This window comes from Eurosta solidaginis, chromosome X (genome assembly GCF_040869045.1).
Source record: "Eurosta solidaginis isolate ZX-2024a chromosome X, ASM4086904v1, whole genome shotgun sequence".
NCBI classification, from domain to species: domain Eukaryota; kingdom Metazoa; phylum Arthropoda; class Insecta; order Diptera; family Tephritidae; genus Eurosta; species Eurosta solidaginis.
In genome coordinates this window covers 43,405,222-43,419,914 of record NC_090324.1, presented here as the reverse complement: position 1 = coordinate 43,419,914, position 14,693 = coordinate 43,405,222, and the positions used below count along the sequence as shown (strand labels likewise).

The 14,693-nt window shown below is 40.1% G+C and overlaps 3 protein-coding genes across 12 annotated transcripts in view; 2 read left to right on the top strand and 1 right to left on the bottom strand.

Moving 5' to 3' along the window:
- LOC137235429 (membrane-associated guanylate kinase, WW and PDZ domain-containing protein 3) overlaps window positions 1-14,693 on the top strand; it is a 512,969-nt gene that overhangs the window by 301,944 nt on the left and 196,332 nt on the right. The gene's annotated exons all lie outside the window — the stretch shown is intronic.
- LOC137235334 (uncharacterized) lies at window positions 10,584-14,415 on the bottom strand. 6 transcript variants are annotated; one of them, XM_067758353.1, is made up of 4 exons: window positions 14,312-14,415; window positions 13,642-14,127; window positions 10,792-11,305; window positions 10,584-10,724 (listed from the first exon to the last, which is right to left on the bottom strand). In XM_067758353.1, exons 3-4 carry the CDS (start codon window positions 11,218-11,220, stop codon window positions 10,680-10,682), a joined length of 474 nt encoding a protein of 157 aa, XP_067614454.1. In that variant the 5' UTR covers window positions 11,221-11,305; window positions 13,642-14,127; window positions 14,312-14,415; the 3' UTR covers window positions 10,584-10,679. The 6 variants fall into 6 exon arrangements, with proteins under 6 accessions (XP_067614454.1, XP_067614455.1, XP_067614456.1 ...); XM_067758354.1 differs by having other exon boundaries at window positions 10,792-11,906; window positions 14,086-14,127; window positions 14,312-14,334; XM_067758355.1 differs by having other exon boundaries at window positions 10,792-11,901; window positions 14,086-14,127; window positions 14,312-14,334.
- LOC137235333 (aryl hydrocarbon receptor nuclear translocator homolog) lies at window positions 12,547-14,342 on the top strand. Its single transcript, XM_067758349.1, is given in 2 exon segments — window positions 12,547-13,897; window positions 13,899-14,342. Coding segments are annotated over 2 exon segments (1,608 nt in total). The 5' UTR covers window positions 12,547-12,550; the 3' UTR covers window positions 14,160-14,342.

Here is a 14,693-nt window from a genome sequence, read left to right as displayed (position 1 = left end):
ATTTGATTTGGGCAAATGGTAAGGTGTTTTATGTGGTACTGTGTGGCCTTCGTGTTAGGTGTGGTTCGCTGTAGATTTTGGTGAATGTGAATCGGTGTGTGGTTTTGTTTTTTTTTTTTTTTGGTGGTGTGTGTGCTTCACACAATTCCTCTGGTTGTGATGGAGATTCTACAAGGGAAACCAAACAATAAAATAGATATTTAAGCCGGTCATCACAATGTCGTGAAAAGCATTTTAAGGCCGTTTTCTCCAGTACACTTTAAGGTTTATCTGTCCGAAACTAAATCAAATTTCTGTAATTGAAATTAGAGAAAAATTGTAAGTTTACAAACGGCGATGGTTGCTAGGATATGTTTCTTAATTTCACTCCTTCATCAGCTAGCTTTTCGGGAGCTGAGCGTTGAACTCGAATATTGATATGATAGTAACAGCGGAAGTATTAAAAACACATACTGTAAAAATCCGAACAAATGTTACTAAGCTTTCAAAAGCGCGCCTAAAAAATCATATCCACACCATTAGGAATAAACTACATACAGAATGTGTGTGCCTACATGGTGATCAAAAGGAATATAACAAAAAAGGCAACTCTTAGAGACCAATTGTACAGCGAACAACGGGACATTCATATGGCTTAGCAGCTAAAAAGGCTTGCACTGATATGAATTCAGAAACACGTCCTAGTAACGATCACCGTTTGTAAACTTACAATTTTTCTCTAATATCAATTACAAAAACCATTGTATAAAGCAATATGAGTAAAGCTCGCTAACTAAATACATATGATCATATTGATATAATAGTAACAGCGGAAGTATTAAAAACACATACTGTAAAAACATTCATATGGCTTAGCAGCTAAAAAGGCTTGCAATGATATGAACGTTGGAGATTCGAGTTCAATGCTCAGCTCCCGAAAAGCTAGCTGATGAAGAAGTGAAATTCAGAAACATGTCCTAGTAACCATCGCCGTTTGTAAACTTAAATTTTTTCTCTAATATCAATTACAAAAACCATTGTATAAAGCAATATGGGTAAAGCTCGCTAATTAAATACATTAAATCAAATTGCTTTAAAAAAACATTTTCTTCGGCGGGCAGATAAGCTTCAAAATTCACTTGAAAAAAAGGCACTTAATTCGGTATCACTCTTGGACTTAGTCACTAAAGGGTGGATGTATTTAACTTACCGTTGTGGTGTCTAGCACCGACGGTGGTGGTTGGTTTCCTTTGCGTATTCCTTCAACAGAAACTATATGATGAAAAGTGGGGGATTAGATAAATTATAAGAGTATTAATAAAAGGTCACAGGCATGAGACTACAAGAGGGGTTTTAGGTGCACAGGAATGGTGGTGGTACTTATCGTTGCTGGTGGTGCTCGAACTGTTGGTGGCAGGGGTACAATTTCTTTTGGGTGCGGCACTTTTCACTTAGCCGCTTCCTTGAGATATATCTTTTCGAAACTTTAAAACTTTATAAACTTTTATATATATTTATATATATATATATATATATATATATATACCTATATATATATATTTCTTTTCTGCACTTACGGGATGGTGGTCCTTTATAGGCAACATTTTCCTGTTGCCACTATCGTTTTCGTTTTTTTTTTTCTTTTGTCAAACCACTTCAGTCTAAAGTCACTCAAAAATCCTGATAGGCGTCAAACATTTTAACAACACTTGGCTTTGTATTCACACACATACACACATAATATGCAGTTGGTTTGCAGACAATTAGATTTGCAGAGACAGTGGTGCGCGTGTGTGTAGGCGCACCGGGGGGTAGTTCGTTAAAAGGCTGTTGGTACAGGCTCGCATCCGCCGATGATGCCTGCATAATGGAGCGGGTGCTTAAGAAAAGTTCATAACGCAGCCACTAATTCCTTTCACCCCTGCCCCAAGGTGTGGCCTCGACCCACTTCCAATGCCGGGCTTCAGCGTATCCTTACCCTCCTTTGAATCAACCTTGTCGGATACTTATACATATAAGAACAACTAGGGGCTTAAAACTACTTACCTAAGGTATCACTGGTTAATAATCTAAATCTATGTCACAGGTTAATCTAAATCTATATCACAGGTTAATCTTATTCTATTAATGTTGTTAGGCTAGATTGTCCATTGTCGGTCGTAGAAAGAAAAGGAAATTTAAATGTATAAATACTAAAATAATTACATAAATTGATAAATAAATAATAAGTGAATAAATCAATAAATAAATAAACAAAATGTTTATTAAATACATGGTGAAGTCGGATATTCAGTAAGAGTGTGTTATTGGTCCAGAGAATTTCTACCGTCATCTATATATTTAAAATTAATGTCCGTTTGTGTGAGGCTTGTAGAATCAAAAACTATTTCATTTCATTCATTTCATTTCATTTCATTCATTTCATTCAATTTCATTCATTCATTCATTTATTTAATGCACATATAAGACATGGTCTTTTACAGTGTCATATTTGAAATGTTTACTTAATAGTAGTTCAAATTTATTACTTATTTATATATTTAATATTAGTTACTGACAGAGCGAGATTCAAAAAGTGAGATCAATTCAAAAAGTGAGATGAAGTGAGACAAAATCATAGATGTTTTTCATAAGCTCATTAACAAAGGATCTGGTGTACAGCTAACTTGAAGCGCTTAGGACTTAGTTCTGACTTTACTTTATTAGGCAACGCATTCCACAATTGCACAGCTCTAACGAAAAACATTCTGGATGTCACCGAGTACTTAAAGTGCGGTATAATAAGGTTGCAAGTACGAGTTGACCGCGCAAACGAAAGCTTCGAAAACAGACATTCTGGGGAACGCGAGTAAATAATTTTATGTATAAAAAATAGTAGACGGCGATCAAAGAACGAAGATAAACTACATTCAAAAATCGTTCTTGAGAAGCTGGAAATATGATCGTATTTCCTTTTAAGAAAAATATATCTGCGCAATTATTAATTATAAGTTGATATTTCCTCAAGGAACCTTTATCAAGGCAACCATATATCAGCTCATGGTAGGATATTATTGGCAGTAATAGAGTTTTAACAAGTTTAAGCTTGGTATCTTCACTAATAAAATTGGCCGTTTTCCATAAATGTCTCAATATATAATATAACCTACTAATTGATGAACTTACATGATCAGCGCAAGTAAGATGCTTATTTAGTATAAATCCAAGCGTTTTAACAGTTTTCTCAAATTTCACAACATTCTCATTAAGCATTATTGGAGAAACGTCATCCAAATTATAAGAATAATGAGAAATGGCAATCGCCTGTGTTTTAGATGCATTAAGACAGAGCTTATAATTGCTAGACCATTGATTTATAGCTTTTAGGTCTTCATTTATTCGAAAAAAAGATCCTCCACTAACCCCAGAGGTTCCGAGAGGTATACTTGCGCATCATCAGCATAACGATGCATAGATACATTTTGACAACATGTCTCTATGTCATTTATATACAAGCTGTTTAGGCCCAATGCCTAACTTTTATCTGATTGACGGCGCCCCTCCCTAACGTTTTAATAATATTTCCAGCCACCCACACTCACGCCGCATTTGTGTGCATGCATGCACATGCATGCGTTTCATACGCATGCACGTGTGTGTGCGGGTTGTCAGCACCCATGCACGTATATGTGGGGGTTGTTGTGTGTGTGGCTTTTTTCCCCTCCTTAATACCAGAGGACTTTTTCGCGGCTTAGCGGTTGTCCTCAACGGGATAACCGGCCTCTTTCTCGATTGACCGCCAACCAGCACACATCGCAAGGATCACCATCGTCACTTAAAACACCAAGGTAATATTGTAACCACAGTGTATATTTTCCTTCACTCTAAATTAAATATTATATTATAACGAGGAAATTCCTCTTTGTGTTCTTATTTATTTCTTTTGAGCGCACCATCCACTCCAAGATCGACCCTTGTGCGCCTCCCCACTGCCGGTTTACGACGCACTCAGGCCGAACATTGGTCCTCCTCACCAGGAACTAAAAGCGCCTCTTTGTTATACAGTCCACAACACAGCACAATTATCAACCTCAAAAACTTTTGCCGAAGGATTTTGCCTACTACAAAACTTGCGAATTGCCACAAAAACTCATCAAAGGATTTATTTGCCAAACACAACAACGAGAAAAGTGGGATTATATTATATCATACAAATACCGGAGCCACAGCACAAAGAGAAGTAAGTGTTATATTTCTTGCCATTTTTTTTTAAGTGTTATTGAAGAAAAATAAAGAAAACACCTGTGTTGTGCGCGAAATATTGAAATCGAAAAGAAGTGTAAAAAGTGAAATTACTTAGTGGGCACCATTTTTCCATTTTAAAAGTTAAACCACTTGATTTGTTAATTTATTTCAGTCCTTGTGATTATCTGGTCTATCCCCCCACCAGTGGTAAGATTTTCCAGACACAACACAAGGAAGAGGGTAACCTAACCTCATTTTCCGCACCATACTAAATAGGTTTGTTGTTGTTTATTTGCACATCACAAACACGAAATCAAGTTCAATCTAATTTAATTAATCCGGTGCTCACTTCACTTTTTAAACACTTTTTACACTTTTTTCTTGCGCTTAGTTGCGTATATTGCACGCATTTTTTCACTTTCACCAAAATACACCCATTATTTGTGGAGGTGGCGAGTGGTCCCCTTTTTTGTTGTTGCCGCTGAGACAAAAAGTCTGTAAAATAAACCCTTTTCGTTGTCGCTACCAAGACAAAAAGTCTGCAATAAACAAAGTAAATAATAAACTCGAAGTTCAATAGTTTTTATTTAGGGCTGGGCAGGCATATTAACTCAGAAGAGTTCTATTTTTCTAATCGGAAATTTTCTCGTTAATAAACGTAAATAAAACAATGGAAACCTACATCCGTTTAGCAGAATCAATCGCAGAGTTTGATAAAGATTACAGCCTTATTCCGGAGAGCGACCATAGCAAACACACCCTTGCAATACAGCAGGAAGAGTTGCGGCTCTTGTGGAAGAAGGTAAAGTCTGCGTTTGATTCGCTATTGGGATCTGATGAGGTGTCAGCGGATGACGTTATGGCGATCAGAAAGAAGCAAAAGGCAGCATACGCAATCTACGTGCGATGTTCAGCGTCTATATCTGCTGAGGCAGAAAAACATAAGAAGGATGAAAAGAACGTCAACCCTGAGCAAGAACCTCATGGGCATAAAATTCGCCTCCCTGCTTGCGATACGGAAGTTTTTAAAGGGGATTATCTGTCTTGGCCAACTTTTCGCGACCTTTTCACGGCAATTTATATAAAAAATTCCAGCTTGAAAGGGGTGGAAAAGTTATTCCATCTCAACAACAAAACGCAGGGCGAAGCAAAAGATATCGTAAAAAAATGCCCTCTCACAAATGAAGGTTTCGAGATGGCCTGGAAAAACTTGTGTGAAAGATACGAAAACAAACGTATCTTAGTTAACACACAACTACAAATTTTATTTAACTTAAAAAAGGTAGAAAGTGAGTGTGGCAGTTCAATAAAAAAGCTGCAAAATGATATAAATAATTGTATTTCGTCCCTCAAATGCCACAAAATTGACACTTCCAATTGGGATGCAATCCTGACCTATCTATGCTCAACCAAGTTACCAGAGAGCACGCTGGCTCTTTGGGAGCAAAGTATAGACCATAAAATGGACATATCCAAGTGGGAGGATATGGATAAATTCCTGTCTAATCGGTTTCAGACACTTGAAACAGTGTCTGGTTTTACAGGGCATGCCACTTCGAAAGTGCAAAAACCAAACGCGTCGCGACAATCAACGGAAACCCCTACGAAAAGACTTGGTGCTTTTCAAACGAAAGTATCCAAGCAAACAATAAAATCAATTTGTAAAATGTGCAAATCTACGGAGCACAGATTACGCAACTGTTCACGCTTCTGCGACTTAACCCCAGTAGAAAGGATTAAATTTATAAAATCCACAAGTGGCTGCCTGAATTGCTTATCCCCAGGACACACCGTGACGAAGTGCACCAGTTCCTACAACTGTTCCAAATGCCACTCTCGTCACCACACGCTCCTGCATGCGGATACATCTCAGCACACGGCTGTACGCAATCCTTTCAAAGATGCGGATAATAGCCCAACAACTTCGGCACAGGCGCGACAATCTGCGAACCAGAATGTAAAATCCTGTCATGCCAATTCCAGCACAGGCGTGCTATTAGGAACTGCTCGCGTACACATTCGCCATAATGGTACCGACTTCTCCGCACGGGCATTAATTGATTCAGGGTCTGAATGTTCCTTTATAACTGAAAGACTGAAACGCAGAATCAATTTGCCAGCGAGAAAAATGCATGCCCAAGTTTCAGGCATCACAAATTCGGTGTCAGCCCAGGTGAAAGAAGCATCAAAAATTGAATTACGTTCACCAGTGGATGCCTGCTTCAGCCTGACTACACCCGTTCTAGTCCTAGCCAAACTCACTGGGAATCTTCCATCCTGCCATATCAACGTCATGACTATGCAGGCATTCCCAGACTTGGTTTTGGCAGACAAGAGGTTCTACATCAACGAAGATGTAGACCTCATACTTGGAGGAGACATATATCCCCAAATTATACTGAGTGGTCTGAAAAAGAATGTACTAAATACACTTTTGGCCCAAGAGACAGTGTTCGGTTGGATACTAACCGGTCGCATCGAAGCACCGAGTCCAACGAAGAGCATCATGTCATTCTACAACGAGGTTGCGTTGGACAACCAATTAAAAGCTTTCTGGGAGGTAGAAAATGTTCCCAAAAACAAAATGCTTAATGAAGAAGAAAGGTATTGTGAACAATTATTTAAGGACACAACAAAACGTGATGAAAGTGGAAGATATACAGTCTCGCTACCATTCAGGCAGGATTAACCTGAGAAGATTGCATTAGGACCGTCTCTAAAGCGCGCATGTTCACAATTCTTCAGAAATGAGGGGCGATTACTGAAAAACCAAGAGTTAGGGAAAGAGTATGTTCGGGTGTTATCCGAATACGAAACGCTTGGACATATGAGAAAAATTAAAAATAATGTACCATCCGACGATTCGGATAATTATTTCCTGCCCCACCACGCCGTTGTAAAAGCGGAAAGTACCACCACCAAGGTGCGCGTCGTCTTCAACGCGTCAAGTCCGACAGCAAATGGCATTAGTCTAAACGACATACTCCACCCAGGTCCAGTACTCCAAGCAGACTTGCCTATTTTAATTTTACGTTGGCGACTGTATCGCTTTGTCTTTAATAGTGACATAGAAAAGATGTATAGGCAAATTTGGGTGACCGATAATCACGCCAAATTTCAAAGAATTGTCCATCGAACATCCCCCAACGAACCCATCAGTCTTTACGAACTAAAGACTGTCACATTTGGTGTAAACTGCGCCCCCTACCTCGCGATACGGTCACTTCTACAATTGGCTAATGATGTAGAAAATACCCACCCAATAGCATCGGGTATATTACGCGAAAGTATGTATGTCGACGACGTTTTATCTGGAGGGCATACAATAGCGTCAACTATCAAAGCAAGGAACGAGATTCGCGAAGCATTACACTCAGCTGGCTTTCCATTGCGCAAGTGGACATCCAATTGTGAGGAAGTCCTTCAGGACATCCCCAAAACGGATTTGCTCAGCGAGGACTTCCTAGCGTTTGAAGAGGCTAGCTCGGTGAAGGCACTCGGAATACGATGGAACGCGCATTCAGACATGTTTTACTTCACCGCAGGAGTTTTAGAGAAGGGCGAGAACATCACCAAACGCGCAATCCTATCCGCGATAGCCAAACTTTTCGACCCTTTAGGCTGGCTTGCACCAATGGTCATAGTAGCAAAAATATTAATGCAGAATATTTGGTTAGAAGGCACCGGATGGGATGAGCCTGTCTCACCAAATACATTAGAACGGTGGAAAACCTTCACCCAACACTATGGCGAAATAGATAACATACGGATACCGCGGTGGGTAAATTTTTCCCCGGAAGGCGAAATAGAAATCCACGGCTTCTGTGACGCTTCCGAGAAAGCATATGCTGCAGCGATATATATGCGCGTAAAAAGAGACGATCAGGTTTTCATTCACTTACTCTTAGCAAAAACCAGAGTAGCTCCAGTGAAAACCATCTCGCTACCACGTTTAGAACTCTGCGGCGCCGTGCTTCTCGCAGAAATGATGGAATCAATATTCCGAAATATTCATTTGGGACCCGTAAAAGTTCACCTCTGGACGGATTCAACCATCGTACTCGCCTGGATAAGAAAGCCGCCCTGTTCCTGGTCAACCTTCGTCGCACACCGAATCACTAAGATCATCGATATGGTCGGTAGCAAGGACTGGCTTCACGTGGACTCGGAATCTAATCCAGCGGATCTAGGAAGCAGAGGACTACTGGCATCAGAGTTGACCAACAATTCGTTGTGGTGGCAGGGACCTTCTTGGCTGCAAGAAGACAATTCCCACTGGCCAGCACAAGAGACCGAATACAAAACGTCCGTTGAGGAAAAGAGGGCACAAACATATGCCACGACAAGGGTAGATCATGTAGATATTCTCGATCGTTTTTCAAATTTACCCAGGGCTTTGAAGGTTCTATCCTATGTTAGGAGATTTTATAAACGAACTCACCCTTTAACTATACTGCCGGATATAGATTGTGCATATGTAGCATCGTGCTCTCGTGGCTTGTATTGCCTACCAAAGGTCCATAGCAGTATACCAAACCATCCAGTTCCTTTCGGTAAAGCGAAGCCGCAGAGAGAATTTGATTCATGTCACCTGAAACGAAAAAAGTACTGAGAAGAAAAGTAAAAAAAAAAAAAAAAAAAAAAATGTTCGAGGAGAATTCACCTACGGCGTCTTTTTCTTAATGAAAATCCAAAATGCTTTCAAGCACCAATTTTATAATCCCTTCGCGGCAGCTCGCTTTCTTAGTGCCATTATTATCCGGCATTTCTTGTTCGGATACTTCGATTTCACGCCGACGAAATCCATGTCAGGCCAACTGTGAAGTGATCAATCGTATATGATGATGGTAGGTCCACACCTTGATGGTAGAGTCCATGCTTGCCATAATAAGCCAACGAGTATCTGGACTAGAGGAAATATCATTCAATTCCGGTACCAAACGCTTTTCCTCAATATTCCAAATATTCAACATACTCACATACCAGTTGACTAATTGTTTGTTGGTTAGCTTTATCCTTGATTTCTGTTCCAATAGCATATGTTTAGAGCGTTCAGCTCGTTTTCAAAAGCTCGTTCACAGTGTGGTGTTTCCGGCCGGATTTGCAATGTTGCTCCTCCCTATGCTGCTTCAACTCTGATTCGGACTTACATGCGCATACACAATTTGAACAATTAAAAACTCTATGCTCTTTTTCATGTATCGAGTAGTTGCTGCGACGTTTAAAGTCCTCTACGCTTTGCCTTGTAATAACATTGATGTACCGAGCATCAGCTTTGCACAGAGACGGCACCACATTTGCAAATTATCCACTTTCCACACAAAATTGGATCAGAGCATATAGCTGAACTGACGGGCATATTAAGTCCAGCTACCTTTTGTATTGGAACCCAAGATATTTCCGGATAAACGTTTATAAAACAATTACTTTTGTGTTTCAACCATTTACATCACAAATCACCTACGGAAACGGACTCGCTGTAAATCGCCGGGGGCCTATAAGTAGTAAAGTTTTGACGCCACCACATCCCTCTTTACTATTTTGCAACTCATTCTCATCTAAACTTTTAACAATTTCACGCAGACGCAAAGCGTTTCCACATTGCCATCTATTCGCTTCATCGGTTTTTCAGGCAATATGATTGCAGCTGATAATAGTTTTTGAAATCTTTTCAAAACTAATGCACCTATAATTTTTTTATTAATTTAGTACAATTTCGTACTACCTCATTCCTATCACGCAACTTAATGTCAACTGCTGACAGACCGTTACCACATTTTATACGCTCTTCTTCAACAGGTTTGCAATCTCTTCTAGCGTTATAGAAGTCGACCCTAGAATATGTGCGTTCGAATCCTACTAATGCTAAACGTTTTGTATTGGGGATTTTAAGCGATCTTTAAGCGTCGCACATCCGCATTCTTGAGAAAGCGTCTGTAAATAAGCATAGAAATCTTTTTATACACTGCTGCCAGTACTGCGCCGTTGAAATTTTGCACCTGATAATTCATAAGCACTACATGGCAGCAAAAGGTAAAAGCGTCTTGTTGCTGCATAAATGGGTACCCATGGTGAAAGTTCATCAGAGTGATTACCAATAACCCAATCAACATCTTCAGTTGCTGGCACTTCGAGCCAGCGGTTCAATTGTGTGCTCAATTAAAAGAATTTGTTTTTGGATAAAGGGACCATATTTTGCGTGCATTTGTCATAACCATACCCATTGTAGCCCATTCCAAAAAAAAAAGTATCCCCCAATGATGAATGACCAAAATCAACCAACACAACATTCTGCGTTTTTTATTCTCGCAATACAAATAAAAACCACCCGCTCCCCGAAGGTCGCGGGTTTTACTACATATGCATTAAATTTGACTTACGATTCACGACCCGAGTCTTCGTTCATATGGGCATTTGGATTGAAATTGTTTACTTGGAGCTCTTGCGAATCTTCATCAGTATTATGACTTGGAGTATTACGAGTGTAAATCATCATCTTTCGGGTCTGGTGCATAAGAGTCCTAAACTCATTTGAATATTAATAAACATTTGGCATACCAATCGAATATTTTATTCGGAGATACATACCTCCTCATCCTCAACTTTTGGCATATCTGGCGAGCAATAGAGCGTTTGTGCTGGCTGAGTTTGTACACTGCTCATTAGTTGGTTTTCTTGATGTTGGAAATTTTTAGCATTTCGTATAATTTGTTGCATATCGGCAAAAGTTAGATGAAAGGGCAAAGGTGGTACTGGTACATCCGTATTATTTGAAATAGCTTGTCTCATTTCCGGTAATGTCATATTGTAAGAAAATATGGGTGCAGGGTTTGAGGTGGATGGTGCATCAGGGTTGTTGGCAATAACTGCATTGCCGCTCATATTATGAGTGAATAACATAGACCCGCCAGCGGCGGCAGCATTATTAGCCCCCATAGTAGCAACAACTGCGGCTGCATTTTGTCTTTGAAGAGCTGCCTGCAAATTCTTTCTGGTCAAGAATAGTTTTGCGTTCATGTTGTACAGAACCACTTCGCATTCCGCTGGCTAAACATTTTTGTAGACGACAAAATTGACAGCGATTTCGATGATGTTTTGGTAACTTCACAATTCGTAGAACCACGACATCGATATCCCAATTGTTTGCGGTGGAACGGCATCAAAAAAAAAAAAAAATCAACAACTCTCACAAAACAGAGAAAGCCGTCAACAAGCAGTTCAGATGACTTTTTTAATGACGACTCAAACGATGAATCATACAAAATTCTAATTTTTCGGATGAATCTAAAATTGTCACCACACGCCCCATAAAGCGAGTTAAACAACAACCACAGCAACGCAAAACTCCTATTGGGCCACCGAATGCCTCTACAACGCCACGTCCAACTACCTCTACCACGCCACGTCCAACTATCACAACAACGCCACGACCAACGTCTACAGTCGCCCAAAAAAGTCAGCCTTCACAATTGCTACTTCTCAGAAAATCCTTTGCTGCTAATGTAAATCGTTCGATTGAGCCTATGGCAGGTGTTAAGCGTGCTCGTAATGATTTAGATAGCAGCGATAGTGACGCAGATGTATCGGGCATCGCGCGGAAACGCTTCTTATTAGCAAAGTCATCATCAAATGTGGCAAGCGGTAGAGATAATGAACAACAGCAACAACATAATAAAACTTCAAATTCCAGCGAGATTACTATGCTTATGAGAAAGACGAATCAACAACAACGGCAAACACTAAATGGTAGAAAAATAATTAAGTTAAAAACGGATGGTCTTGCATTATTGGAGGAACCAAAACGAAATACAACAACAAGAATTATAGAAAAGCGTACATTAATGGATGGTAACAGTGTTACATTGAGGATGACGCAGCAACCTAGATTTCTACAAACTGTGCGTAGTAATAATAGCAATATTAAAACTACAGCAAAATCTTCCACACAAACATCAACTTCAACATCACGCACTCTTATAACAATGCCAAAGAAAACGCAACATGCGCGCCGTCTGTCTTTACCAAAACGTCGAAGTGCGTCATCTGCTATTACGAAGCAGATACCTAACGTTTGTACAGTCAAGTTTGCAGTAAACATTTTGTACATAGACATTCGTCGATATTTTCATGAAATTTAACAAAACAGTACATACGTAGGCAAAGTGTGTAGCACCAAGACAGTGAGCAGCACAATACAAGAATTTGCAACGGCGGATTGGAGCAGTGCTTCAACATACAAAAACCGTTGCTGCTACAATTAAGCGTAGTAGCATTTGAGCTAAATAAAGATTCTCACCCATAGACAAAAAATAGCAACTTCACCGTGAACTCACTAAACATTCAAGTCATGGACGATGCAAACCTGCAGGATAAAGAACGCTTCGCGAGTCGGGAGAATCACTGCGAAATCGAAAGACGTCGTCGTAACAAAATGACGGCATATATTACTGAGCTATCGGATATGGTGCCAACATGCAGCGCCCTAGCACGCAAACCTGACAAATTGACCATACTACGCATGGCTGTGGCGCATATGAAAGCATTGCGTGGCACTAGAAATACGAGCAGTGATGGTACATACAAACCATCATTTTTAACCGATCAAGAATTAAAGCATTTAATATTGGAAGCAGTTGACGGATTTCTATTTGTTGTGTCTTGCGACTCTGGACGTGTTATTTATGTTTCAGATTCGGTCACACCCGTACTAAACTATACCCAAAGTGACTGGTATGGTACTAGTTTGTACGAACACATTCATCCTGATGATCGTGAAAAGATACGCGAGCAGTTATCTACACAGGAATCACAAAATACTGGACGTATACTGGATCTCAACACGGGCACCGTCAAGAAAGAGGGCCACCAATCATCAATGCGTCTAAGCATGGGAGCACGTCGTGGTTTCATATGTCGAATGCGTGTGGTCAATGTAAATCCAGACACTATGATTGCTGGTCATTTGAATCGGTTAAAACAAAGAAATTCGCTGGGACCATCACGCGATGGTACCAATTATGCGGTAGTACATTGTACTGGTTACATAAAAAATTGGCCCCCAACTGATATGTTTCCGGGAGTACACATGGAGCGTCCAGTAGATGATGATATGCCTTCATCGCATTGTTGCCTTGTAGCGATTGGCCGCTTACAGGTAACTTCAACAGCATCGAATGACATGACAAACTCAAATAATCAATCTGAATTTATTACCCGTCATGCAATGGATGGCAGATTTACATTTGTTGATCAGCGCGTTATGAATGTATTAGGTTATACGCCAACAGATTTACTTGGCAAAATTTGTTACGACTTTTGCCATGCAGAAGATCAAATGTATGTTAAGGATAGTTTTGATCAAGTGCTGAAACAAAAAGGAAACTTCTCTTTAATGTATCGGGCGCGTGGCAAAAGTGGTGAATATATTTGGATACGTACACATGCCAATGCATTTTTGAATCCCTATACTGAAGAAGTCGAATATATTGTATGCACAAACAGTTCAGCCAAGGCACTACACGCATCCAATGCGGCACACGAGCAGCCGAATGCTGCTGATCAAACAACAGCGGAACATATTTATGTAGCACCTGGTGTAGATTATACGTTGCAAGCACGTCGTGATGTTGCACCATCTGCTGCAGCTGCTGATGGTATGTATAGCGCGCATGGTATGATTGGTGCACATATACCTACCACAAAGTGTAGTACTTACAGCACAACAAGCTAATAATGTTGCGCGTCCAGGTTCAGCACAAAATCCTGTAGCCGCCTATAATTATGATACAACACATTCACCTCTAGGTGGTTACCCACCAGCGGCTGGTGGACCTTCACCCAATACTGCACATATGGCAAAAATTCCTAAAGCTAATAGCTCACCAACACCTGCTGCTACTTCTTGGAGCACAATACGCCAGTCACCTAAAAGGAAAATAGAAAGACAAAAAAATTAATTAATAAAGAGAAAATACATTAATATATACGTCAAGGGGCATCGCAAAGGTATGGCAACTGACAGCGCGGCCGACGCCGCAGTTGGAGCACCCCCTTTGCAATGCCGGTAACCTGAAAAACACTAAAAACGGAACGATACCGGCATACTTACCCATCCACTGGTCTGGATCTCCACCACCCGTCACCTGAAAAATAAAAGAAAATGCATTAAAATCTGAAATAACATAAAAAATATTTATTTCAGTAAAATTATTGCAAAATATTTTACTACTTACCCTTGTGTCCAGCAACGCGTAAAATTCCACATGAATTGAAGCAAAAACGGTAAAATAAATCTTTCGATTCATTTTTGTTTTTGCTTCATTCTCTATACTGGAAGGCATATTTGTAACCAACGTATGTACATATGTATGTATGTATGCCTACTTGGTTCGGCATATTCTATTAGTGCTGCATCAAATGACGCACACTGATACCGAAAACCCGCAAAAGGAACAAAATCGGGATCGGCTTTTTTGACCCAGGCAGTCCCA